Source organism: Triturus cristatus, chromosome 3_2, assembly GCF_964204655.1.
Source record: "Triturus cristatus chromosome 3_2, aTriCri1.1, whole genome shotgun sequence".
NCBI lineage: Eukaryota > Metazoa > Chordata > Amphibia > Caudata > Salamandridae > Triturus > Triturus cristatus.
The window spans coordinates 471002591-471029596 of NC_140584.1; the positions used below are offsets into that span (position 1 = coordinate 471002591).

The window sequence follows — 27006 nt, forward strand, 5'->3', positions numbered from 1 at the left end:
CTGTCCCAAATTCACACATTTTAGACTTTTTGTTTTCCATACTTGGGCCTGGGTACGCGACTCTACACAGCCTTGGTGGGTGAGGTGCAGCTGAAGATGGTTTTTTCAGCTCCTGTTCCCCGAGTAACCTTTTACTTATTTTCTCACTCTTTTCCTGGCTCACTGATTCTCTAAACGCAACAAATGGAGACAACCACTTCACTGGAAGGAAGGGTTTAGAAAATGAAACTGAGTAAACTGCTAGATGCTGTTTGCTATCGCTGGTCATATCATCTGGATATATTTGACAGTATTTGGGGGGATTCTTATGAATTTGTAGGGAAGTCAGCGGATGAGCTACACACTGACTAGTAGAGCAGTTTTGTTATTTTATCAATTAAAGTAAGAGGTGCTGCATAGTGTTTAAATGGTTTGGGGGAAAGGAATTTAAATCCTCTTTGCCTACTCAAATGCATTTATAACTACTATCGTCACCAATGCTATAACTGTAAAGGTATGCATTTTTTTAATTTCAAATAATAGTTATGATAAATGTTTGCATACAGGTGCCTTTTTTTCTTATAACAAAACATTTCTTAACGTTGTGGACGTCAAGGGCTGTAAATCATAGAATAATTTAATTCCACAATAATATCACCTAACAACCAATGAATAGACTCCTAGTCAACTACAACTTTTTACTGCTATACCTCACACAAATATAATGGTTTGGCAGTGAGAATTCAGTGGCAGGCAAGTCATTTTTCTCTATTGATTACACCGGAAAAGTAATAAAAATGAATTTTATACATATGCGAAGAAGTGAATAAAAAGAAGTATCTCAATCCAAGTGTATCTAAAATACTTTTTTAATCTTGCTGAAATTCACAATTGATACAATACTGAATCTTTTTTAACATACTGTACAATCTGGTCAGTTAAATGTTTTACATCAAGGCACAGCACACCATATTTTACAAATATGCCTTGATAGGCAGCAATTTCGTTTAATCCCCGAGATTTGGCAGAGTGTTGCCATGGTAATTAGCATGGGTCACATTGCACAAATTGTCCAGAAGATAAATAAATAAATAATAGATGCTGTCACATTTTTATTTTGAAATAGAATTGCATATAAAAAGAATATACAATAAATTACTTTTAATAATTCCCTTCTCTTGTACTATACATAACAGAAGTGCTCTAGCTTTTGTTTATAACAAAAGAAATATGTTCAGATATTCGAAGAATGCCAAACGGTGTCTTCTGCTCGGCCTTCCATCGTTCAAAAGAAAATTGATTTTGCTTGAAATAAAAGGATTTTCATGGCAATCTGGAAAAAAAACAGTAAGAGGTAGCAGATTATTTTCTCCCACGTAATAGGATTTCTTACTTTTTAAATACTGTTTACAAAAATCACTGTACTGATTTTTTTTTCTTTTTCATTTTCGTAATGCTTTCTCTCAGACAGAGGTGATTACAAAACGCTGTAATATTGTCCAGGTTCTTCGGTTCTATATCCAGGCTGAATGCTTTTGAGCTGTTACTCCCATACTTTGGTTTATGTGTTTCAGCCAATCAGGTTAGTGTACATGTAAGTGAGAAGTATCCCAAAGAAGTATCAAGAATAAAAGAAGTCCTGCATTGTTCAAGGGTGTAATGCAGGTCAGTGGTCATGCTGCATCCTTTTCCAAGGTGCATAACATAACCTGCAGCAAACTTCACCCATTGCTTCAATGTGCAGCATGTTTAGAGCATCCCTAAGAAGGAGATTCCATAGTATCACATATAGTACTAGCAGATTTAGGACTGTAAGATATATTTCAGAGCACATTATCTTACAAATCCTTTGCAAAAGATAAAGGTTTGATATACAAGCATAGCAGCGTTACAAAAACATTAGAATCATTCTAATGGGTATTAATTAGAGTTAATATATTAAATCTTCCATACAAGTGCCTCATACAGACAACATGGGAAATGGTGTTATCTTTGCTGAACATAATGGTTTAGGTCATCAAAATAATAATGTCAAATTGTGTAATATAACAACCTTCATAGTAACTAATTCTGAAATACTAATAAAATATTACTATTGGCAAACATATGCAGGTCCCAGCTTCCTCTAGCCCACATCTTGGATAGTTAAATACTGTTCGACAATTCCATTTAAGCAAACTATAACTTATTTAAAACACTGCAAATTGCTTAATGTTAGAAAGCAATGTAATGCTCCTCACATGTGGCTGGAGATTAGTAGGATGTTTTTCTGGAACAGACATGCAGCTACAGTATCACACCACTGAGGGAACATCCCAATAAGAGAGATTCATGAACAAACGGCAAGCCCAGCACAAATGAGCCAGGCCCATACCTTTGCCAGTCGCAGAATCTCTCGAAGGATACACGAACCTTTGAAGCCCAGCCGGAAACCACAAAGGATAATGAAATTCTGTCCTCTACTGGGGTTGGCTCTGGCAGGTGGTCAAGAGACGTATCAGAGTATTACGCTGTCACGGAAACCCCAGAAATGGGGGAAAACACATTGCTTAGGCGATAGTTCTGGCTGGGTCACCAATGGGGTGCCAACAGGTATCACCTACCTTACAGTCCAGACGGCAAACAGGGAGTGCCTTTTGTAATCCCACTCTGCACCACCCACCAGGGAACAATAACGTTACCAAGGTGGTAACCTTTAAATAATGACAACTATGATAATTCTAATCTTCGGAGAACCAGTGGGCAATTTCCTGTCCTATGGCTATGAAAGCATTGGACTTTTTGTGTATTTGACTGCTACTGTGGGATGAAAGGCTTGGAATGGCTTACCACTGAAAGAGGAATCTTAGTGATTTTTGAAGCATAAGCAATTTTACAACCACCTCTGGTCAATTTATGGACTGTTGATGTAGTACACCAATATGGTGTCCTTAATTTGACAAATATCTTATGTAATATCGTATGCAGTTCTTCCAGTTGCAAGAAGGAAACCCTGCTCAGACTCATTCAGTCAATGGGCTCTGTATCTTCAATCAAAGACAGAGAGTGGGACTTCAGTTCATAATCGTGATAAGAACATTGGAATGTTGAGAGCTCCATTGAAGACGATAGAGTGGCTCCGGGCTTATACCGGCTGATATAAGCCTTCTGCTCCAACATTTCAATGTTTGTCTTTCCCCCTTTTTAATTTAGAACTACTACCCTATGTTGATGGAATGTTATAATAGCCTTATAGTCCCTCTGCATTGGGCTATACCCGTTTTTAAATTCCCCCATCCATGTAATAGGTGCAAGCTGCACTTGAATTCTGGGCCTTTAACAACTGATATATCCCTCAGCAGTAGGCTATAAAGCTATAGTGGGTATGGATAAATAATTCCGACCAAACAATGAATCACATTAATTTAGCTGTATTTCAGAGTTCTATCTCAATTGAACATCTCCCTTGTTCACCTGAGTTCGAAAAAGATTCAAAGAGATTATTCATCAGACCACATGATTTTTTAAATTCATGTAGGATAGCAGTCCCCAGCCAGGAGTGCATTATTTTGTTTAAATATTTTTTGCACGTCTAGTCGTTGGTTAAGGTGGTTTCCATGAGGGCATCATAGATGTTTTCTCCTCAAAGGTCTGTGGAAATTATTACAGTCTCTTTGTTATGTCTACTGTACATTGACTATTGTCTTCCACGGAGAGAATAGTCCCTTTTGGTGCATTGTAATAATTTACCAGTTTCCCTGTTTTTATGACAAAATTAACAAATATTCAATGGGAGTTTGCCTGGGCCTGTTTGGGAGTCCCATAAAGGCATCAGTGAGTTTCTTTTTTACTTAAAAATAATAAATCAATGTAAATCGTGTTGATCCCGCCACTGTATTGACTGGTGAGCAAATGACTCTCATGGAATCGAAAGGCACAACTTCATAGGCTGATATTAATAAGCATTGGCAAAGCTGATAGGTCTGTCTCAGAAAAGGAATTACAGGCTATACCAATTGACCTTGCCACCGTTGGTGAGCAGTCAGGAGAAGCATTCAGGTGCACTTAAGAGCAGTGGCAGGTTTAAGAGCCGAAAAGCATGATCACTGTATGGCTATCATCCCGGTAGCAGAAGAGAGGAGCCGTCAGTTGGGAACTAAAATAGAGTGATGGGGCAGATGGAAAGGAAGCAGCAGCTTGAGCAGCGGTCCAGCAGTAGGAGCGAGGAAATGCCAGGCTCCATCACTGCATAATCAGAAAGAAAGAAGTGGCTAGCCCAGCAGAGAGTAGCATTTTTTAATGAATTTGTGGTGTACTTTTTCAGAAAAAAATATTGAATGTGTGATGAATGACAAAATGCCTCAGATGTAAAATAGTCCCTCTTGCATCCCAATGGAGGTGGAAGGATACAGTCAAACAGTCTATGGAACTACAGTGAGACTAAAAATCTCCTCTGGTTTGATCCAAGACGTGATTTTCAAAATCTCAAAAACAAAAGTGAGGGGTCTTGTGCCAAAAGACCCAATGGCTGAAGGAGGCTGTCCTATGAGTATGTTATATATATATTTTTTAAACCAAAGGTCTTGGCTTACACCAGACCTAAAAACGAATTGGCTGTCACTTCATTACATTAGTAAACCTCTAACATATTACCAGGATTCCAAAGAAAGGTGAACTGCTAACATATGACCAGGATTCCAAAGAAAAGAGAACTGCTAAGATATGACCAGGAATTGATGCAATCCTTGATGTCTTAGACTTGTGCCTGTGCAGCTGTTGGGCTTCCTACCATCATGCGCCTTGGGTTTGTGTAACCCAAAGCTATTTAGTTGTGCTGGTAGCCTTTGAATTTTTAGAAGAGAGATTAAGAAAAGTTACTATTCAAGCACAGTATACAATTTTCATGAAAACCTTTCCTTCATGACCGAGGTCGGTCTGAGTTGACTTTAGCAACGAAAAATGGCAGAAGAAATATGTTTGTTTTACAAGGCACATGCCACACAAGTGCTAACTGTGGACCCGATTACAAGTTATGCAGAGTGGAATTCACAGGAGGGTTTCCAATCTGCACAAGTATAAGTTTGCTGTTACTCCCACACCTGGATTTTCTGAGTACAAGAACAACGGACCCAATTTACTGGTGGGATATTCTGGCCAGTATATTTAAATTGGGAAAAGGTTGCAACTTCCCAGCCCCCATGTGACCAATCGCTAAGGCACGGAGACCGCATGTAACGCTTACCCCTGCCAGGCAACATCTCTTCTCCCCTTTCACCACCTTTCCGGTGCCCTCCCTCTCTTGTTCCACAGAGCAGACCTGTCATACATTTTCCACCGCTCAAAGCAGATGGTGAATGTCTAGGTTAAATCCCACGGAATACAGAATTCTGCATGGAAAACCAGATGACAAAAACTGTTCCACAGTTGTGCTCCCAGGGCTCAAGATCTAAAAAAAGAAGTAGGAGAACTTGCCAAGTTAGGCAGAATCGATGTGACATCTCTGTGCGTGACATCACTGAGTGTGACATCACAGGAAGTGACATCACCCCATGTGGCTTCAGAGGATGTGACATCACAGGAAGCAACCTCACGGCTCATTGCATCGAATGTGGCATCACAGGAAATAGCATCACAACCCATGACCTCACAGGAAGTGGAATCAGATGTTAAGACCTCATTTATGTTTAGCAGGTCTATCATGAGTACAATGAAGCGCATTATAATATTGAACAATTTAAATTTTGCATTGGGGGTGTGCCAAAACATTGACTCATCCCCGATGCAAAATCTGGGCCTCAACTTACACTTTTATTTTTTTTAAACCCTGCCACAAAGAAATTGGCAGCAAGGAGAAACGGGTCAGTAAACATTTTCTGCTCAATTAGTTGGAATTATCTGTATTTTAAAATATCTGATGGGGTTAAGACATCTGCTGCAGAGATCTTTGAGTGCCAGCTAAATCTCAAGGAATACTAATAGTGGTAAGAGAACTCTGGAGGATAATGTATTTGCTGGAGAGATCTGGATTTTGCAAAGTGCTAATTTTAAATCAAAGTACCATAGAGGGTTAATATGTCCCCTACAAAGTACATTATGTAACACACAGATGACAGATTTTTATTTTATGTAAATGATTAAGTAGGTTAATGCGTTTAAGACAGAGATCCTTTTGTTACTTGCAGTTCTTAAATTGTAATCCTTCTAATATAGCACAGTGAGGTAAGAAGGACATGTGTCCAGCGGCGACCGGCACTGGTAAACGCTCTGAGTTGGTGGGGCGGTTAGGGTGAAAGAGGGGGAAGTCGATAGACAACGGAATAGGTATCATTAAATAAATAAATAACACCTATTCCGTCGTCTGTCGGCTTCCCCCTGCCGCGCACTGCCCCGCCTCACCACGCTAACCAGTGCCAGACGCCAATGCACGTGGCTCCTACACCTTGTAACCCACACTGTCTTAAGTAACACATCCTTTATATTGATGTACACACATATAATTTATTGTCAATATCTAATCAGTACGTGTGATGTAAAGCGCTCTGACATGTTGCATTGAGATGAGCAGTGCTAAAGCGCTATAAAAGAAATTTTAAAAAACAGTGGCATTTAAATTGGTATTTGTGTAAATCCGGGGACAGACCACCACATCTGAGATTCCTACAGTGCATGCATATCTCTTAGATACAGGGACTGAACAAAGTCAAAAGCATGCCTCTCTCAAGTCCCTGTGAAGTGATACACTGTTGTTTGCCCTCCATTGCATTTAGGTGTAAGGCTCCTGATAGCTCCCAGCCAGGATACTTAAATAAATGTGATGCCTGATGGCTTCTTAACTTCGGCCTTTGTTATAGGCCCAGTTAGAATCTGATCCTACCCTTGCACAGCCTGCACGCTGCTGATTGGAACAAAAAGAAGACAACGTGCAGGTGCTGCTGAAAGTGTCCCGGTGTCTGAAAATAACACCGGGACGAGTTCAGCATATGATATTTCTGTGAATTCCGGGAGAAGTAGGAAAGGAACGTGGCACCGCACTGAAAGTGAACAGCTTGGCAGCAAGAATAGATGGCATCTACACTCTGAAAATAGTGGGTAAACGGCATCTACCTGCGTCTGCCCTTGACTCGAGCCCTGGTTGTTCCCCATTATCTGGGGATAAACTCAGAAAAACAGTCAATCTATGCAGAGATTCCAGCCTATGTCGGTAATTCAGGTTGCCCGGAATCTCAACATGGAATTTTACTTTAGTTGTAATTGGTCCTCCACTGATTCTTAGGCTGGCAAGGTAATAATAACTGCAACAGGGCAGAAAATCTGCAGCTCTGAGCAAAATAGACAATTGTAGAGTCGGGCGATAGAAGGACCACCGACTTCCCAGTCCGCAACCAATACAAGATCTTCAAATTAGAGGCCTTACATTGAAAGCTCTGAGTAACAGCAACAGTGGAGTTTTAATTCGCAAAACAGATCATGCTTCCAGGGAAATTACTTAGAAGAACACAAGATTGACTAGCATTCTTCAACCTACATTAGTATGGAGACTGTTTCATTGACCTTAGTTAAAAAAAACACCATAAACAACTTTGAGTCAATGTAGTCATGTAGATGGCACAAAGATTATCAATTACACCACATTGGGGTCACTATGTGATATATGTTATCATGAACTTGTTTTCCCACAGCTACATATTTAGAAAAATATTTTACAAATGGCTATTTTATTTTTGAATTACAACGCATATTACAAACACGACACTGACGTTTTAAACAAAATTGATGACTGTTTATTAGCGTTGCCAATACAACTAAAGAAGCAACACTGGCCACAGGAGGGAGAGGTCACTACCGGGTATGTTTTTACTTCCGCTGCAGAGTCAATCCCATAGTCCTTCCTGACATCCTGCAGAGCAAGATGGGGAAAGTAAGTGGGGCAACATGATTGTTAACTACGGCTACCCCTTCACTGAGATGGAGATGCTGCCAAACTTAAGCAAGGCTGCTTGACTGATTTAAAACAATTGGAATTCCATCTTGGAGTCCCTCGTTTTATCCCACAGTCCACAAAGTGGAAAAAGTCATGTTTGCATGTAATTCTAGGAATGTAGCCCCATCCACTGCCATATAATCTTAAGGATCTTGAGTTCTGGACTTATCGCTGGCTGGTACTGGTAAGCATGGTTTTTTTTTAAAAAGCCTTTTAAAATGAAGTTCCATCTGCATTTTGCATGTATGAGAAATTGGAGTGTAGTAGGGCGGAAGGCTATAATTTATTTACGTTTCCAAATACTTTTTTAAAATCTATTGTGCATTAATATTCAACTGAAGAATTCAGAACAATTTGGATACATATTCAGAATTCAAAAGACCTGAGATGACTGACAAGTTTGTCAGATGCCCTCATATTATATCAGATTATAATATCAGAAGGACTGCAAAGATTTAAAATGAAGTCGCATTTGTATCACCGATTTAACAGGACTCTCACAGTGGTATATTTATAAAGGTAAATGTACATGTGTATATTTAGTCACATTTAGATATACTCCTACTCTTAGGTGTAACTCTCCACTTTTTCTGGTATTCACCATTTCTGAGCAGAGATTTACAACTAGGTGTAGATTTACATGTCTAAACCCTCTGAAATGAGGGTGGAGTCTCCTACAATAGAATTTTTAAGTGCAAAGTTAGTACTAATAACTTTTCATCGGTTTGCAGAGATCTTTATCACCAAGGTGGCGATCCTATGGGATCCTATGGGAAAGTTCACAGAAATCTAATAAAGATTACTACTTATTTTTTTAAATAAAATATTTTTATTCTATGATTTGGGGTCCTGGTTTAATGGTATTTCTTTTTTTTACATTTCCGTCTATATTTATCCATATTTATTTTTGGGCCACATTATTGGTATTTATCCATATTTATTTTATGTTTTGAGAATAAATGGAGTCAATAAAAGGGTGTATTTCCACATTTATTTAACTGATAAACATTCACTCATACTTTGATGTCTGTAGCGTTTTAGCAAATTAGGCAGAAAAATATAACAAAATACTACACCGACAGGTAAATACTAGTATTATATACAAATATAAGTTAACATATGCCTGTTTTTAAAGGAATCTCACCCTGTTTTTACGTCCTCATGGTGTCTATCTGCTTAGTAGTTGGTCTAGAATTCATGAAGGACAACAATGAGAGTCACTCACAAGAAGCACAATTTTCTGCATTTTTTCACTTTTAAAAATAAATGCAGACAGGAATTAGATTGTTTTCTGTCTGCATTTATCTGTAAAAATCTGAAAAAACGGAAACCCAGAATCCTTATTTATGATATCAATGTAAAATACATTTAATTAAAATATTGTCAATGTACAATTTAATTGTAAAATAGATTAAAATATTTATTACTAACAGGGAATTATTACACTATCAAAATAAAATGTTGAACCACATTAAATCATCAAATCAAATGTGTATTAAATACTACATTAATATAGAAATTAGTGTAACTTACCAGAATATTACTATTTAAACAATAATTTAAAATATTATTTTCCCTAATATTTTTATTTTCTATTTCATTTTTAGTGAGCTTGGTTAAAAATTATGTATTTATAAAACATTTGAAGTAAATTAAGTTTATCATTAAATTTGATAAGTACAAAAATAAAAAGTTATACTTTTATCACTAAGATGTGTGTGTGAGAAACATTACACATATATGTATGCATATATTTTTAACTAATTTAATATAATTAATTTCAATGGGGTGGTATTTTTTTCCCATGACTCCATTGTTTTCTATGGAAGTGAGAGGCCATGTGTGGTGCAATAGTCCTACTCTTTTGTGGGTGGGTGTTTTGTTTTAGCATATCCTGCCCCAAACCCTCTTTAAATTTCCCTTAACCTACTTTTTGTTGAGTAATTATTCTCCATTTTCTCAACCACCTCTACCCCTAATCCCGTCACATTTACTACAAAGTAGTGTACGTACATCTGCAGAGGTCTTGGCCAGCGTGGCAGAGATCGCAATATAAGGAAGAGGCAGAGAACTGTAGTTATAGTTTGTGAATTGCAATTTGTGTAGAACGTACTAATGTAGAACTAATTTACATATTTTAAAAAATGTGTTTGTGAATCAGAACCACAGTGTCTAAAACTGGTTTTCAAAGTGGCATTCCCTCTACATCTTGTGAACTTCTTACTGGTCAGAAAACAGACAAGCCTAGTGTGCATGACCATAATCATTTTGCTGAGGTCTAAAAAAACTCATACAAAATTAATAAAGGAATGTTGCTGTAAATCTAAAGAACATGTTCTAAATTTACTCATGGACGTCAATTCACCAAAATGCCAAGGGTAAAGGAAGTAACACTGCACGCCATTTGACCTTTACTTTGACTCACACACACACATGCTTACATACTTAATACATTCACACACTCTCGCGCACATAAACACACTCTTAGCCACAAGCATGCATATAACATACATTTAACAGCTTTTTTTACTTACCTTAGCTTCCAGATAGGGTCATAATCTAGCTAATGTACTCCATTTTTTACACTAATAGTGATTAATATTATTCACTATTTGCATATTTAAAAAATGGACAGAAACCAGGCAAGTGGAGCTCCAACCAGCATCCATTAGGAATGCCCCTGTGTTCCAGGCACTGATTTAGCCACCTCTGAGGCCAGAGATCGCAAAAGCAGTCCCAGGGCTAGCAAATGAGCAAGTCATGGGTCGCAGCTGTGACCCCTGACAACCCCTAAATGATTTTCGTTAGTACCCTCCAACACAGCAATGTGCAAGAAATGTAGGTACAAAACGTAGATCCCAATGCTAAAAATTCTAGCAAAGGGCCTGGGTGCACACATATCAAGACATAACCATCTCGAGCAACCAGTGAGCCATCCTGAGTATGGTGTTCCAGAATGTCACCACTTCATATTGCTATGTGCCCATGTGGGATTCTTCAGATGTGCACATACATCATCTTTCCATCACAGATACTTACTTTATAAGTAAGATTTTTTGGTTGGTCCTTGCACTTCCCTGTCTGGTAGAATCGAGTCATTTTCATCAGTTGTGCTGGTTATTTGTACGGGAGGAAATAATTTGCTTTGTATTTTCCTTTTATTTGTATGTCTTTATTTAACTCTTTTATGTTTAAAGGTACTTGTCTGAACTTTCCTTTTTTTCTTTATTTTACTTTTTAGCCTATCTTAACTGCTGGCCTACTTAAGTCTGCCTCCACTGGATCTTCGGTAGTTTTCCTTGACTTTATACCAAACACAGATTAGAAGTACATTTAAGAAGCCAGTGCTCCCTCTTTGCCCTGAAATATCACAACCTCAGATGGTGGAAGACTATTTTAGTGGCTTTTGAGTCTAAACCAACATTGCCCCTTACAGGGGGTGGTGAATAACGAAATAATATTGATCAATTCAGATGTTGTTTTTATTTCATGTTATAGTGGAGGTAAACTTGGTTTGGTGCCACAAGTGCAATTGACGTGTATTTGCATCCAGGAAGAAAGGACAATTATTGCACCACAAACAAAAACAACAATGTCACATGGACTAAATTGAGAAATGTCTCAAAGCACTCAAATGTAAGAGGCACACTTTAAATTAACCGTCCACATGCAACCATTCCTACATACAAATCAAAAGTAATTTATAACAAATTACCATATATTAAATCACTCACTGCCCATTGGACATTGAGTCTATTAAACTTATAGGCCCTCTGGCTAATCTGTGAGTGAAGCCTTAATGTCTTCGGACTAATGCCCATGCAAGAGGTTTTGAGGGGCCCATTTGCCTATATTTTCAAATCCCCTAGGTTGGCACTCAGACGGTATAGCCCTTACGCCATCCCTTTAGAAACAGATGAGGGTAATGAATTTATGGGAATCAATAGCAAAAGGGCAGTCAGTGATTTAATTAAGTGAATTTGTTATGAATCACTAAATCTAGCGAGTCTACTAATTACTCGGAGATAGAACCTGTTACATTCCAGGGCTTAACACAAGATGGGCATCAGCACATATTTCCAAGTGTAGGTAGCAACATAAGCACGACATTATCCTGGAATAAGTTAAAACAATTGTGGTAGTTGGCTCCCAGACAATGGCATAGGAATATAACATACTATAACCTCCAAACTCAATTTCACAAAATTCCATTCCACAAGCAAGAGCAGAATCCAGTCTTGGAAAAAACGTGGTCAAAACTAAAACTTCCAACATTAGAAAGCCTATGTCAGAGGCAGTGTGAGAGTGAAAGGCATCTACAAGCTGTACACTCACAGGTGTGATGTTTGCCTACAAACTCATATTTTGGACTTTAACTGAAAGCTGAGGCCAGTATTTTTGCCTCAAAAGTTTCTGTTGGTTTACTGGACCATCATCATCCAAGTTATTGGCACACTTAAGAGGGCTGTGGCTTGGCAGTGGTCTGGCTTGGCCTGGTAAGAATGCAGGGGTTTATTTGTATTAAAATGCATCTCTAATATGAATGCATGCATATGCAGGAAAAAGACCCTATCAGTTGTAGGGTCTTATTACCACTTTGGCAGTCCTCCAGTGGCGCTGCCACCACACCGTTCGCTACAGTATGGCCAAAGCTGTGGTGCGCCCACCTGCTGGATTACAAATTAAATCCTGGTTGGGTGAGGCGCGGTCTCACAACGGTGGGCTGCTAGGCTCATAGGAGAGCCTAACATGCAGCCCGCCAACATGAAAGCACAGACTGCACATTCCTGCACGGTGTGGCATGCATGCACATCGTGCAGGAACTGGGGTTGCAAATCCAGACGGCACAACATGTTCCCCCCACATGCACCCCCAGGCCCAGGAGCGGAACAGGGTCCCTGTTGGGCCTTCCTTTGTTGCCTCTCTGCCACCTTTTTCATGTTGGGGGTCACCGCCATGAAAGGGACGGTGGACAGGTAACTTGTAATATGCTCTGCGGTGAAGCAGCAGCACCATCAGTACATTGCAGCTCCCTGACCACTGCTCAACTGCCGCGGGATGCTAGATCTGTGGTGGACCTGGTAGTCCTGTGGCGGTCCGACTGGACAACTCGTAATACTGCGGATAGGATGGTCAACAGGAAGGTGCGCAGAGTTGAGGATAGTTCCACAAAGCAGTGAGCTTTGTTATGTGCTGGACTAGAAACAAGACCACTAACCATGTCCGTGATTCAGCAAAGTGAAATAAACTTTTCTCTAGATGAAGTAAGGCTTTGTCTTTCTGGATTTCCTAGCTGGGAGGCAAGAACCCTTAGTGGCCCTAAAACGTTTGAACCAGGACGTTGAAAACCCCACTTCATTAAAATGGCGAGTGTTGACAAAAAGCTCTGAGTGGTGCCTGTTGGTCTTCAAATATGCCACAGCATAATTATGGAGTTTCTCCTAGAGAAAGTGTAGGGTTTTACTCATAACATTTGTGGCAGGTTTGGGAGTACAAAGTAAGGCTCTATAACCTAAGAAAAGGATCAGCCCTTCTCACTTGCACCAGTGCCCTCCAGGGACTGATAAGCTTTTCTACCAGATGTGAAGAACTCGATTTGCTAATTAAGCTGGTGCTGAGGTGGAAACCTGTCCTGACTGTAGATTTGAACTCCAAGTGCCAAGAAGCTTGAGTGCTAGAAGCTGTGGTGTCCAGGATGCCAGAGACAATCAGAAAGGCTTGAAGAGGTGGTTTCGGTCAAACAATAGGCTGTGTTTAGCAGCAATTCAGAAGCAGTGGGGCATTTGCATTCAAATCCAGGCCTTAGCAAAACTGTTTCTGTGGGGCTTGGTCATAAGGTAACCAGCCAGTACATTTCCAGAGTAAGGTCACCGACTAACCTGCTGAACCTGGTTAGCCAGTTATAAATATCCTGAAAAAGTGGTTTTCGTCTACATTTAATTCTCCCATGGCAATGCCACAACTTTGATGCAACTTCATCAGCCGCTACTCACACCTTGCTTCTGCTCTGAGCTCTCCATCCTTGCAAACCCTCATCTTCACACTCAGGCCGTCACAAGAAAGCTGAACTCTATTAGGCTACATCTTGAGATGGGTGACCGGTGAAGAGATCTGCGCTTTGAACAACATGCAGCAGGAGAACCACTGGCCAATTTCACCAAAGGCACCCACTGACGGTAAACAACGTTTACCACAAATCTTTTTCCCCGCAGGGAATCACAACGCGGTCGTTACAACAACCGCATTGTGATTCCGCATACCATTACTCCGCAAGTTGGAACAACGACTTGCGGAGGGGGGGGGGGAGGTGTTGGATTTAATATCCAACACCTTCCCTATTGTCCGCACAGACTGGAGTTGGAATAGTAAATTATACTATTCCAACATCCAGCACCCCCCCTCTGCAAGTCGTTGTTCCGACTTGCGGAGTAATAGTATGCGGAATCACAACGCGGTCGTTGTAACGACCGCGTTGTGATTCCCTGCGGGGAAAAAGAATGCAGGATAACAACACACATTCCCACTGACCATTTACCATGCATCAACGCCTTGAGGTGTTTAGCTTCTCTAACCTTCAAGGCTCGCAATGTGGCTCTGACTCAGTATATCCAGCCTCAGGGAATCCCTGCCAAACACAGCCTGGAGTTGACAAGAGTTATAAAGGATCTTCTTTGTCTGAAGATAAGTTTTTATACTGGGTCAAACCACCAGCTCCTTTCTGAGGACTTCCACTTTTAAGAAACTTATCAGGGGAGTAGTTCCTCAAGGAACTACTCCCCCTAATAAGTTTGATATGACATTCTAGGAGGGGCATGGGTGTGGGACCTCTTTAAATATGTATCTCTGTCCCTCCTTTGTTGATACAGACTTCCACTTGTAAGTCAGCATTACTTTTCATGTCAGCCCCTAGAAGACCCACAGTGGCATTTGGAAAATGTCTCGCCATTTCCACTTTTCCTTATAAACTGTCATTGATTCACAATGCCTTCAATGCCTTCTGTTAACCCCATTACTTTCATAGAAAATGATTATGCTACGTTTTTCTCTGTTTTTCCTTTTACTTTAACTAATTTTTTGTCGCTGTTAGCTTATACATTTTGTCAATTTTAGAAATTTTTATAAACTTGATCTGGCATGTGTTTTTCATTTTGTTGCACTAAGTTTAAATGTATTATCCTTTTGAAGTCCTATTTTGTGATGCTGGGTGACTTAATGATACTTCACAGACATTTTTCAAAGCAAAATGTCTGGCTTTTGCAAGAGAATGTGAATGTAAATTTTTTATTGAAAGTTTAAGTCCCAAAATAATCGGAATAAATTAAAGAAGGGATGTGCCATTAACTATATAGGGAATGTGTTTCCAATATAAAAATGTGCATGGGTGAGGTACAAAAGACATTGCTAGCTAGAGATGAAGCTGTAAACTGTACTGCCAGACTACCATGGCCCAGAAGTGCCCCAGCAGTCCCACAAAGAATAATACTTTGCCATGGATGGCCTTGTTCCTGAAACTGTGTTCAGGCTCCTAAAATCCTGTGATCCAGCAGGGGGTGACACGAAGAAGCTGACAACATGGTGAAGTTGGCCCCAGGCCACTGGACATATAAGCAGGCCATCTGACACATAAGTGATGAAGCTACTCCTGTGGTGCACAAGGCATTATGTAATGCTTAATTTGAGCCAGTGGTTTCTGGTGCTCGGCACTGTCGCTTAATTGTCAATACCGGCTGTTATCACAGTCTGCCAGATGGTGGCGCTGTTTGTCTAATTTAGAGACAAGCACAACAGTTGCTCGTTAATTTATTATACCATTAAACATGACTAATACCTACCTTCCAAGCCATTCTTATAGTTTTGGGTGGCCAGGAACAGTCTGAATTGTCAAACTTGTAGGAGTGTGATGGTAAGTAGTTGTTTTTGTACTGTCACTGGCAACGCTGGCAGGGCAACAGGTAGTGCAAGATGCAGTGATCTTCTGATGAGGGCCCTGGTACTTTGTTTCCTCACATTAAGCACTGGTATTATGGCAGCACTCTCGCTCATTACTTATGATTTACTAGGCACGCCTGTGAGCCTCCCTAGGCCCCCTGGCCTCTGCTTCCGGTCTCTTCTTTTTACTACTCCTCTGTGGTGCCTACTGCTTCCGGCAGATGGATGTTGTAATGCTTTGCCTGCGCACTGCTTTTCTGTGACAGGATGCTACTGAACCACAAAAGCTTTACATGATGGGGCTCTAGCTAAAGTTAATATGGAAATCCAAATCATTGTTTCTTCCATGACTGAAAAACTCCCCGGTGCCCAAGCAGTGGACATACAAATAGGTCAATAGGAGCTTGTGTAGGTCTTACCTTATTCCTACTGTAATGGAAGAACTTTACACGTGGATGCTTCTTCTTCGCCTGCCAAATGCTTTCGCTCCTACGTTTGTTGGTACAAATGTGCTCTTGCCAATCCCTCCAGACCGGCTGAGGAAATCTGCCAGGCGATGGGTCACGCAGGTAGCAGTATTGCATGCGCGCTTCTTTGCTGTAACACTACTAGAGAAAAGAAGACAAGACCTATGTCAGAGAGGCGTCTTGGAGCTTGCATTTAAGACAACATAGCCTAAACTAGTTGGGTTCTGTCCTTGGAGAGCCAGTATCAGACAATTGCTGACCCATAAAATGGCATTTGGGCAATTTGTTCCAGGCAGTCTGCCCGAGGAAGATGTTCCTGTCAAATTTCATTAGATATGTGCAAACAAAAATAAAGATAAAATAGTTTTGGACACCAGTTAGGGACTCTCTTTTTTATTTTATTGAGATTGATTCTACCAAAAGTATGGTTAAAAGATAATTTTGTCTCACCGTGCTCTGCAAGATAGAATGGTCCCCGTGTTCAATATGGAACCTTGCATTCACAGAACCCTACGACTAATTTATTGTGGACATTCTGTGGTGGGCTTCACTCAACAACTCACCTGCCTTTTTGGTTGATCTAATTAAGGGGCATCTGCATAAAACTGCTGAATCCCCAGAGAGGATGGTATGTTCCAGTACCAGGAGTAGCCAGGAGTCAGGTGTTTATGCACAAACTACCATAGAATAAGCCATTTTGATTAGTGTGCTCGACAACAGCCAGCCAATCACATTGCCTAGTTAGACAGGCTACTACTACTCGCTGCTATGTTCCATGCATTAAGAGCCTCACACCATCACCGTATCTGAGTAGTCAGCCAGCGGAAGTGAAACAGAGTGGCAGAAGAGACCAGCATTACAGGTTGTGTGAAGCTTCTGCAACATTCTACAAACAGCATTTAATTTTTAACCTCTCGTGGGGATTCTTCATATACAGAATATTGAATCAGCCATTAATACACCAGACATTCTTTTTGGCCAGAAGCAATGCTTTTAACACATCCTTTGGGGGGAAATGAGACCATGTACAACTATGTCAAAGCAGTCGTTTTGCAGCCCTGACTCAGCCAATTCTAGAGTTCCCAGCCTCCTAGCACCACGTGAATACTTGAATGAGTCTACAGGACGTGCCTTGCGGTTTTCAGTGGTTTCAGCGATTTAAATTCCCTGTTTATATATTAGAATTGCTGTTAAAGTGTTCCTCACTAAAAAAAAAAAGTTGCATCTAGGTTTTCATTGTCTTAACACATAAAGGGGTATATTAGTATTTACGTGGCATTCACTAATACATGCCAATCGTGTAGACGCTTTGCATGTTAGCTACCTCTCCTTTGCATCTTGGGACTTGTAGTTTAATTTTCCTAAATGTCAGTAAAGGCTCGCGGTCTATTGTGGGAGGGCCCTCTATACTCAGCAGGAGTAGTGCTTTCATTATGCCGGGTCTGCGCCGCTCTGGGTCAGGCACCTTAGAGCACCGGCACGCCGTTCCCTCTGAAACTGAAGCCAGAAGGGCTCGGATTTTTTTTTTTGGTTTTTTTAAGCACAGAGGATAAGGACGAAATGGCTATACGCTATTGTAGGAGAAAAAAAAACGGCTAGAAAAACTTAAAAATGGGGCCAGTCGGCCACCAATTACCGAGCAAAAAAAAGCATTTGGGAGAGGCGTCCCTTCTTCATTACGTGTTTTTCCTCGTTAAACCCACATATTATACACGACGCACATAAATATATATTGTTTCAGAGCAAAAGAAACTGAACTTTTGTTTTAAGTTTGAGGGAATAGTTGCCATTATTCCATTTAAAAAATCAAATATTCGCTGACTTTCGGGGTCAGTAAGAAAGCTGGACATGAACTGAAGTCATTTCAAAAGAACTCTTTTTTTATTTAAGAATTTAAACAAACGTAATCTAGCTGATATCGGAGTTTTTTTAATGTCCTTCAAGATAAATTAGTCATAATAATTGTTCAAATATGAAGCGCCAATAAAAAAAGAAATTGATTCGAAAATATCTGCTGGGTAGTGTTGGTAAAACGCCAGGGAGCGATTCTTAAATCACTGACCGCGCTTTATTTCCCATTTGGTTTTATACGTGACTGTCATTCGTGGGACAGGGTGTGCTCAGTTATGCGGATGCTAAAATAGACGAGAAATGCAAACCACCCAACGAAAAGAATGGCCTAAGGGGCGACGCAGCGATGACGTCACAGGTCGTTTGTCAGCCTTAGTCGATGCTTGCCGAAACGGCCTGTGACGTATCATTAATGCGTCAGCATAGTCACGCGGAAGACACCTGTGTATTATTTGCAAAACCCCCGGGGAGACGTGGCATTGGAAATAATAGGCAAAAACAGCTGGCAACAAACACATCATGGAATGCCCCACCCCACCCTCCGTACATAAACCTACTTCCCAGTGACAAACAACGGCAGACATTTGTCGACAAAAGAAACATTTCCATAGTCTTACCTGAGGCGTCTGAAGTGGCACGCGCTGCGAAAGACGGCTGTGTGACGTAAAGCATGTGTGAGCTGCCTGAGCTAGCGTGTGAAGTACCTCTTGTCTGAATTAAAGCATGACCTGGCTAGACCGTGCTTTGTAAAGGGGACAGGTGTAGAAAAGTAAATAAATGAAGCTTGTGCATCATATTTCTCTACTTCAAACATAAATCTGAGCTTCCCTGATAATCTCAACCTGCAACACAATGAAACAGCAGACCTGCTCCTTGTAGAAAAATAGGTTTATTGAACAAGTACATCACCAGGCATGAAAGAAGTGCTCATGTTTTTTTTCACATGTACTAGCCAGAAATGTAAAGCCCCGCTCAGATTTCTTGTCATAAACTTCTAAGTAAATCATCTGAAATCTCAAAGTAGTGCTGCTCATGTTTGATTTTATTTGGTATGAAACTCTGCGAGGGGTTACCCTCGGTGTCATGTCTGCCTTGGGGTGAGTGTGCTGCGCTCCTGGCGCCCCCTAGCCCGGGTCCGTCTCAAACATTCTCTGCCGAAAGCTGAGCCTGGATGTGAGGCCGCCATGCATGGAACCGGGACTGCCGGGGCGGGGCGGCCGGGCGCGGCTACTGCCCGCCCAAGGGGTCGCCGTACTGTGCGTAGCGCTCGGCCTCCGGCTCGCTGGGCGCGTTCCGCTTCTTGCCCGGAGTTCCGGCGCCGACGTCGGTGCGAGGGTACGTCTGCAGCTTGTGAAGCTCCTGCGAGAGCTTGCCCAGCACACAGGTACTCAGGTTCGAGCACCGCTTGGACATGCGTCTATCCATGCTGCAGGGAGAGAAAGAACATGCCAGCAGGAGGAAGAGAACGCATGCGCTCGTGCACTTCTGCAAAAACAACGTGTCAACATAAAAGGTCACATGCACCTCTTCCCATGCCTAGTTAGAGCAGACTCTTTATTTTTGTAACAGGACTTCTTCATGCGCCGGCAGTCAGACTTTATAAAAACAAGAGTGCAGAACTGTGTATATTCTTATTAAAAAAAAACATGCATCGGCAGTCGCAGCTCATAACACGTTAGGGCAAACATTTTATTCAGGAGATTGCATGCACTGCTAACCATGCCTCATACATAATCCTGCAAACCTACATTCAGATCATGCGCCGTTGTATGCATAATAAGGAAAGTGGCCGGTGCGTATTGGGGGTGCATTCTCTGCTTGGGGGGGTAGTTGGGTTTGGCGCCAGCATGCGGTCAGTTCGGGGTGTGCTCATGCTCGAGGGCTGCCTTCCAGTGGAGCGCATTGAAATGCAGTGCATGCATCTGCCATCGACCGGGTGGCCCTGGGAATGAAGTCATCGCTGAGTGCCATGGGTGCACGCCCCGGGATTATTAATGGCCTCCACTGCAGGCAGGCGAGCTGGGTGCATCCGTGCAGTCCGTGCATGCCACAGAGTGGGAAGAAACATGCAGGCTCCCGACAGAGAAAACTTGGGACACGGGGGTGCCACCCTAGCCCTCCCCCCAACGCCCCAGCACTGATAGGGGAAACGTACCATGTTGTAAACATTTGCAACCTCAACTCAACCTGGACTGCCTTGTTCTGCTACAATTGAGTCATTAAAAATAGATAAACATGTTATTTGTCATGACGTAGCTCTCTGATAGAATAAGAAAGGTGAACTGGTTAAAAAGACAAGAAACGTGGCCGAACTTTGATGAACTATGCAAGGTGAAACCTGCCCACTCAAACGGTGCCAGCGTGTGACACACGATATTGGCTCCCATCACATTGTTTCCCGGTGAGGAGCCGAGATCACACGGTGGCAGGCAAAAACGAGCTGAAAACCACTGTAAAATGGGGTTTTCCAGCTCGGTTTCCGAGGCTTTGAACTGACCACGTCTATTAAGCCAGGGTGTGAAAACACCCCAGGACATCGGCACCAGTCTCAGCAAGTTATTTTCTATTTTGCGGAGGAGGGGGCTTGGGAGTGAGGTGGGGTTCAAAAGTGCCTCGTAGGTACTTCTTGGCACGAGACCCCGCCCCCTCCTCACACGGTGAGATTGTTCTTCTAGTTGGCAGGTATGAATGAGTGATGACACCGGAATAGTGACGTCATCGTATGGCCAACTCTCTTTCTGGTCATTTAATGAGATGGCCTGAAAGGGAGTTGGTCGCGGTGTTCAGCTATCTGCACATATCTCAAGTTGCACACGTCTGGGAGGAGCATTCACACGATCCTGTCTATGTTGTCATTCTGGACTTGACAGTCGACCCTTTTCCGTCACAAGTGCAGCTGAGCAAGCATCTAGCTAACCCGTACCTACAGGACTCTTACTGTGCTTGGGAGCGGCCAGCTCGGAATGGCTGCACCCTTGCACGCTGCCAACGCAATGCGCCAAGAAGCCCTGCCTCGCGCTGCGGTAATATATTCCTCTCATGCCATCTCGGGATTGGCTGCTTCAGGGGGCCATCATCTACAAATGGTCTGTGCAAAGCAGTGCCACCCCCTCCCCCCCACGTAAGTACATGTCTACTTGACAATGCATCCTTGGCGATGGTGGGGGGTGGGGATTCCTACCTGTTGCTCTCGGTGTCCTGTTCGAGTTCTTCCGCCGTCATTTGTACGAACTCCTTCACCAGCGCGTTGAGTAGCCGCCGGGCCTCGTAGTCACTGAGGGCCACTCGGTCTGTGATCGACTCTAATCCGGGCCTGGGCGGGAAAGCAAGAGGTAAGCACAGAAGAGGCAATGTGATTGGTGACTGTCCAGGTGACAGTGCAACAAGTGTAACCGCCAACTGCGCACACTTAAAACAAGAGTAGACGAAGCTCATCGGTGGCTCCTGTGACCCAAACCATCCCAAATCCATGATCTATTGTTATGCGCAGTCAGTGCTTAATTTGAGGCGGTGGTTACTGGTGGGGCCTTCGGCACTTATTTTGGGGTCCGGTACTTATTTCTCCTGCTCGGACATTTCCAGAGAGCAAGAGATGGAAAACACACTAAGGGGAAAGAGGGAGGAAGAGAAAGGCGGAAACACAGTCACAAAGGGAGAAAGAAGGACCCAGTCAGAGTGAGATTAAGGGGGAGTCTAGTCTGGTCGTGGATTAAAGAAACCTGCAGTGGATTGAAGAGTACGCAGTTTTGGTATTCTGCGCGCTAACATTTAACAGCGCCGGACGTGGGCTTCTGAGCACGTTTACTAATTAAGCACGGCCCACCGTGTTATGTACACCTGTCGCACCCTCTTCCGCCGAGAACCCCCCTCCCCTCCCACCACTTGTGTGAGGGACATAATTGAAGATGTCACTTAACTGAAGAGCGCGCTGAGGGGGGACACAGGACATTTTAAATCTAAGGGGAGCTTCGAGGGGTTTTATTGGTTCGCTTAAACGCACTCTTACAAATACATGCAGCAAATAAGTAAGTGTCTTTTGGTGTTTCGCAGCTTCGAAGGCATAATCTTCTCTTTCCGGGGCTATAGATTAGGGTGGAATAGGGTGCTGGCAGTAGAGGCCGGGTGGCGCTCTGCACTTCTATTCTGCATAATCGGATTAAGAAATGTATGACTACTATCGGGGTAGGTCTGCCACTCTCTAACCCAAGGTAAGTGCTGTATTTGGGGTGTGGGGGGGGGGGGGTAAAGAGGCACCCTAGGAGTCCCTTAGAAAAGAAGGTGTTCCGAAAGACCCCCCTAAGAATATGTGAGAGTTGTCCAACAGTATCTAGCTCCGGAGATGGTGCTCCGGGAGCTCGCGACCACAGGCCGTCTGTCCCCGCGGGCTGCAGTGAGGGATGAGGACAGTGTCACGCAGTTTACACTACACTGAAGGTCACTTGTGCTCAGTGGGTGGCGGGCCAAGCCCGTAATAGAGCGAGCCGGGAAGGTCCCAGCTCCGACGGCGGCATGGGAAGGGGGTGGTTCCCTGTGTCGAACAGTCTGCTGGGTCGGGGTCTGTGTGGGCGCTGCCGTCCTCGCGGGGTGCAGGGGCGCTCTTACCTCACCGGCGCTGTTTGAGAGCTGTGCATCTGGCAGACCACGAAGGCTAGCACGGCGAGGAGGGAGGAGATCTTCAGCACGACCATGATGCCTCCTCTGCAACAGAGTTAAACACAGTGTGTGTTCTTGTGCATCCGTTTCCCAAACACCATTATCAATCAGTGAGTGCCACTGTCCTTAATTGCGTTCGCCCATTGTGCGCAGTTAATGTCCCTGTGCTGTAGCTCGGAGTTATGACCCACTCAGGGTCTCGGTACTGTAATAGATCAATGTTTATGAAACAGAAAGCTCTTGCAGTAATTATAAATTAAATGAAACATCTTCTCGGTTAAAAATCGATCAATTTGGAAGCGCCATAAAACTGTTAAACATAAAATTGCACCGTGATGGATGCTGGCGGCAGGGGGAGCTTGTAGAAAGCCCAGGTCAGGCTGCTATCAAAGCTACTGATCACATCCTGGCGTCACCTTGTGTTGTCAAACTTTACAAAGAAACTAATCCGATGCACAAAAGGATGCGCGCTGGGAGCGCAACAGGCAAATGTGCAAATTTAAAAGGGTCAGCCAGGGCCAGCCAATGGCAGCAAACAGTGCTTCTTTGATGGCGCTGGGGTTGGGTTTTGAGCCCATTCGAGGCTTTCCTCACCGGATCACCCTGTAAAGTGCCCATAGAGGCGCATTGCCTTGTCTGTTGGATACATCAAGCTGAGTTATTCAACACCTTGCTCAAACACAGAGACCTCACTTGCGCAAGGTGTGAGTAGCTCGACACTTTTTTTTGCATTCTGGCACTTTAAGTCCCCGATGCACAGCGAGAAATACAGAACTCCAAGCACCAGGAAAAAGATGAAACAGTGCAGGTACAGCACTCACAGATGGCACAGTACAACACGGGAAAGCTGCAACTTCCGCGTTCTTCCAGAGTGCTAGAAAGATCTATCTATCTATCTATCTATCTATCTATCTATCTATCTATCTATCTATCTATCTATCTATCTATCTATCTACTTGTTAAAAGTTGCCATCCGACTCTGTCTATCATCCTGTTTCAAAGATAATTATTTGCACAGAGTGCTCTCTAAGTTCTGTGGGGTACAAAAAATAGCAAGCCACTCCTGCACCCCAAAATGAGGACCATATTCTCCGCCGCCCAGGCCTTTTCCTACACTCAAGAGCCATGCTTACCGTCCTGTCCCAGGAGAGAGCGGACCGCGATGAAGACAACGCTCGGCTTCCCAGTGGTGCTGCTCCTGAATGGCAAGCCCGCCCCTTTATACCGCCATCAGCAGTAGAGTGTGTGACTGTGTGGGCGGTAGGCCAGTGCACGTCAGCCAATCAGTGCCCTGAGCGGACATGGAGCAGCCAATCAGTCGGGTGCCAGGGTCCCACGGCGTTCGAATTGCGTCATTGCCCGGTCACCGAGCGCCCCATTCATAAAATGTGCAAGTGCCCTGACCGGCTGACAGTTCTATTAGCATTGATGTCATGGACGGTGGGGGTTAGGGGGAACCACAGGCGATTAATGAAAAGTAAGCCAAAGCATCCCCGGCCATTAATAATGGACTTCCTCCGCCAAAGAGCTCTATCCTCCTGGACGGGAAACTCCGGGATGGGTTATTTACTTATTAGAAGCGACATTTGCTGCAAACCCTGCTGCATTGCAGGCAGCGGCAGGCTCTGACAGCTCAAGGGGCGCGAGCCCTCACTGGGCAGCACACGCACTATGCATACATGGTGTGCACTTAAAACTGCTAGGCAGGTGCAGGGCGTGCACTTTACACACGTATAGTTCCCGTGGCATTGATGATCGACAACTGAAAGACATGCACACTGCACAGGTGGATTATACATGACATGCACGTTACACACACACACAGTACACGTGGGAGTGCTGCTATGCCTGTGCACACAAGGAATACACATGACACCTTGCGTGCATACAGTACAGGTAGCCGTGCAAGTGGGCAAGAGTAGGACATGCAGGTTGAAGACATGAAGTGCACGTGTCAATGCCAGGTAGGAATTCATCTTACAAAACATAGCGCTGCCTTGCGGCAGTGCTGGTGAGGAGCTGCAGGGCCTGGACGACTGTGTACGCTAAGAGCGCCCATGGCAGTGCTGAACACGTGCAGGGGACGCACTGAGCGCACACTCAGTAGGCATGGTCATTCTGGGTAGATGCATGCCCTACATTTATTACACACAGAATGCACGTGCTAGTGCTGGGTAGTACAGATCACACGCCTTGTGGTTTAATAATGCACACTATAGCGAGGGACTGGTGCGGGGCTGCGTTGTACACACAGAGCACACACGGTAGTGGTGAACATGCAAAGGATATGGACAGAGAATATATGACCACGCTGGGTCGATAACGTATAGGCGTCCTTCACAATGAGGTAGTGCTGAGTAGATTCAGGGCGTGTATTGCCTACACAAATAGGGTCAGATTTACAAGCCCCTTGCGCCACTTCTGTGTCACTTTTACCATGTTAAAAATGACGCAAAAGCGGCGCATGGGCATTGTAGAAAAGCCCCATAATGCACACACACCACATATTGCAATCCTGGACTGGTGCAGGATCTGCAATATGAGGCAGATTTACAAGCCCTTTGCGCCCCTTTTGTTAAAAATGACGCACAAGTGGCACAAGGGCCTTGTAAATAAGCCCCTATATACATAAACTCGGCGCACACCGCCATGCTGGGCAAATAATATATACATGCATTGTTCGTGCACATGGTGCGCGTGTTAGTGCTGGATCATTAAAAAGTAAATGAGGTTACTATAATTGCTTTTAACTTCACTCACTCACTTTGGGCCCCACTTAGGTAGAAGTGCATCCCTGTCGTCAGGTGTATGCCCCCCCTCTATCAAACCGAGTTTTTAGAGGGCGAGGACTGGCCAATGATGAAGCATGACACCAGGTGGTGTGTGAGGCCAGTCCGTAACTTTTTGTGAGATGTCCACACTCACATTCACATAACACTACTCAGCACCCTTTAGGTCATTCCAATAGGAGCGGCCCCATTTGTGTTTAACAATTTGTGTTGGAGGCAGGCCGTCTCCTATTACCCTGGCGAGCCTCTAGTTCCCTTCCCCAGCGAGTCTGGGGCTAGTGTGCATTTAAGATACATGCTGGGCATGTGCAGTACCTGGGCTTTCACACAGGGCAGTGCTGGGCAGGCGCAAGATATGCACTGTGTGTACATACATACACGGTAGATAAGCACGTGCCAGTAGTTGGTCACACACAAAGTACACATTGAGTAGTGCTGGGTAGTTGTGGACTGGCGTCTGTGCACATTAAATGCATGTGACAGGGCTGGTGGGCAAGTACAATGCGTGTACTATTCATATACAGAACTCACATGGGTGTGGTGAATAGGCACATGGTATAGACTACGTCCACAGAAAGTACACGTGGCGGCACTGGCCGGTGCAGGCAAGTACTGGATTCTCAGCACACTATGCAAGGGCAGTGACCAACGGCAGTGCAAGGTACACCTTATGCCCACATTACCCAAGGCAGCGGTTGGGAGATGTAGGGTATACAAAGTGCACATGGAGTACACATGATCGGGCCTGCCAGGTGCAGGACCTGTACTATGCACATGACACCTTCGAGGATAAGAACAAGTACTGTGTAGACACGGTAGTAGAAATGCAGGGCAGGTGTGGGGCAGTTGCAGTGCACCCATTGAATATACTTGCTAGCGCAGGTGGACAGGTGTAAGATATGCCCTATGCGCACACCGATTACACAAGATAGTGTTGAGTCGGTCCTGACAGTACTGTTTACCGTGGTCACTTAAGTTCTGGAATCTGTCAGTGCACACGTGAAGTACGTGTGACACTGTTTGACTGGTTGGGGGAATGTAACGTGCACACACAGAGCACACATAGTAGTTCTGGAAAGGCGCAGACCATGTGCTTTGTAAACAGAAAACACATACTGGAAAACTGCGCATGCGTGGGATCCGGAATGCGCGCATACGCGGTACACATAATAATGACGGGCACTGCCTGCCCCGTCACTGTACTGCACTGATAGTGAACACAAGGGTGGCGTCGGGCAGAAGGCGCTTTATTACAACCACCCTCGCCCCGTTCTTTCCTGAGAAGTTGCACTAGAACGGGGCATTAGCCCCAATCTATGTAAATGGTCCTGATGTTGAGACGCCCACGCACATAAACCGCCAGCCTGGATACCACCCA

General features: G+C 43.6%; 1 protein-coding gene across 3 annotated transcripts; it reads right to left on the reverse strand.

The window, feature by feature from the left end:
- Positions 1-831: 831 nt before the first annotated feature.
- Positions 832-24054, reverse strand: LOC146857553 (calcitonin gene-related peptide 1). 3 transcript variants are annotated; one of them, XM_085648112.1, is made up of 5 exons: positions 23973-24054; positions 22789-22884; positions 21368-21499; positions 16288-16473; positions 832-1312 (listed from the first exon to the last, which is right to left on the reverse strand). In XM_085648112.1, the coding sequence occupies exons 2-4, from the start codon at positions 22872-22874 to the stop codon at positions 16314-16316; spliced, it is 378 nt and encodes a 125-aa protein (XP_085504238.1). In that variant the 5' UTR covers positions 22875-22884; positions 23973-24054; the 3' UTR covers positions 832-1312; positions 16288-16313. The 3 variants fall into 3 exon arrangements, with proteins under 3 accessions (XP_085504238.1, XP_085504237.1, XP_085504236.1); XM_085648111.1 differs by having other exon boundaries at positions 16288-16476; XM_085648110.1 differs by lacking the exons at positions 832-1312; positions 16288-16473 and adding an exon at positions 16489-19612.
- Positions 24055-27006: the final 2952 nt, after the last annotated feature.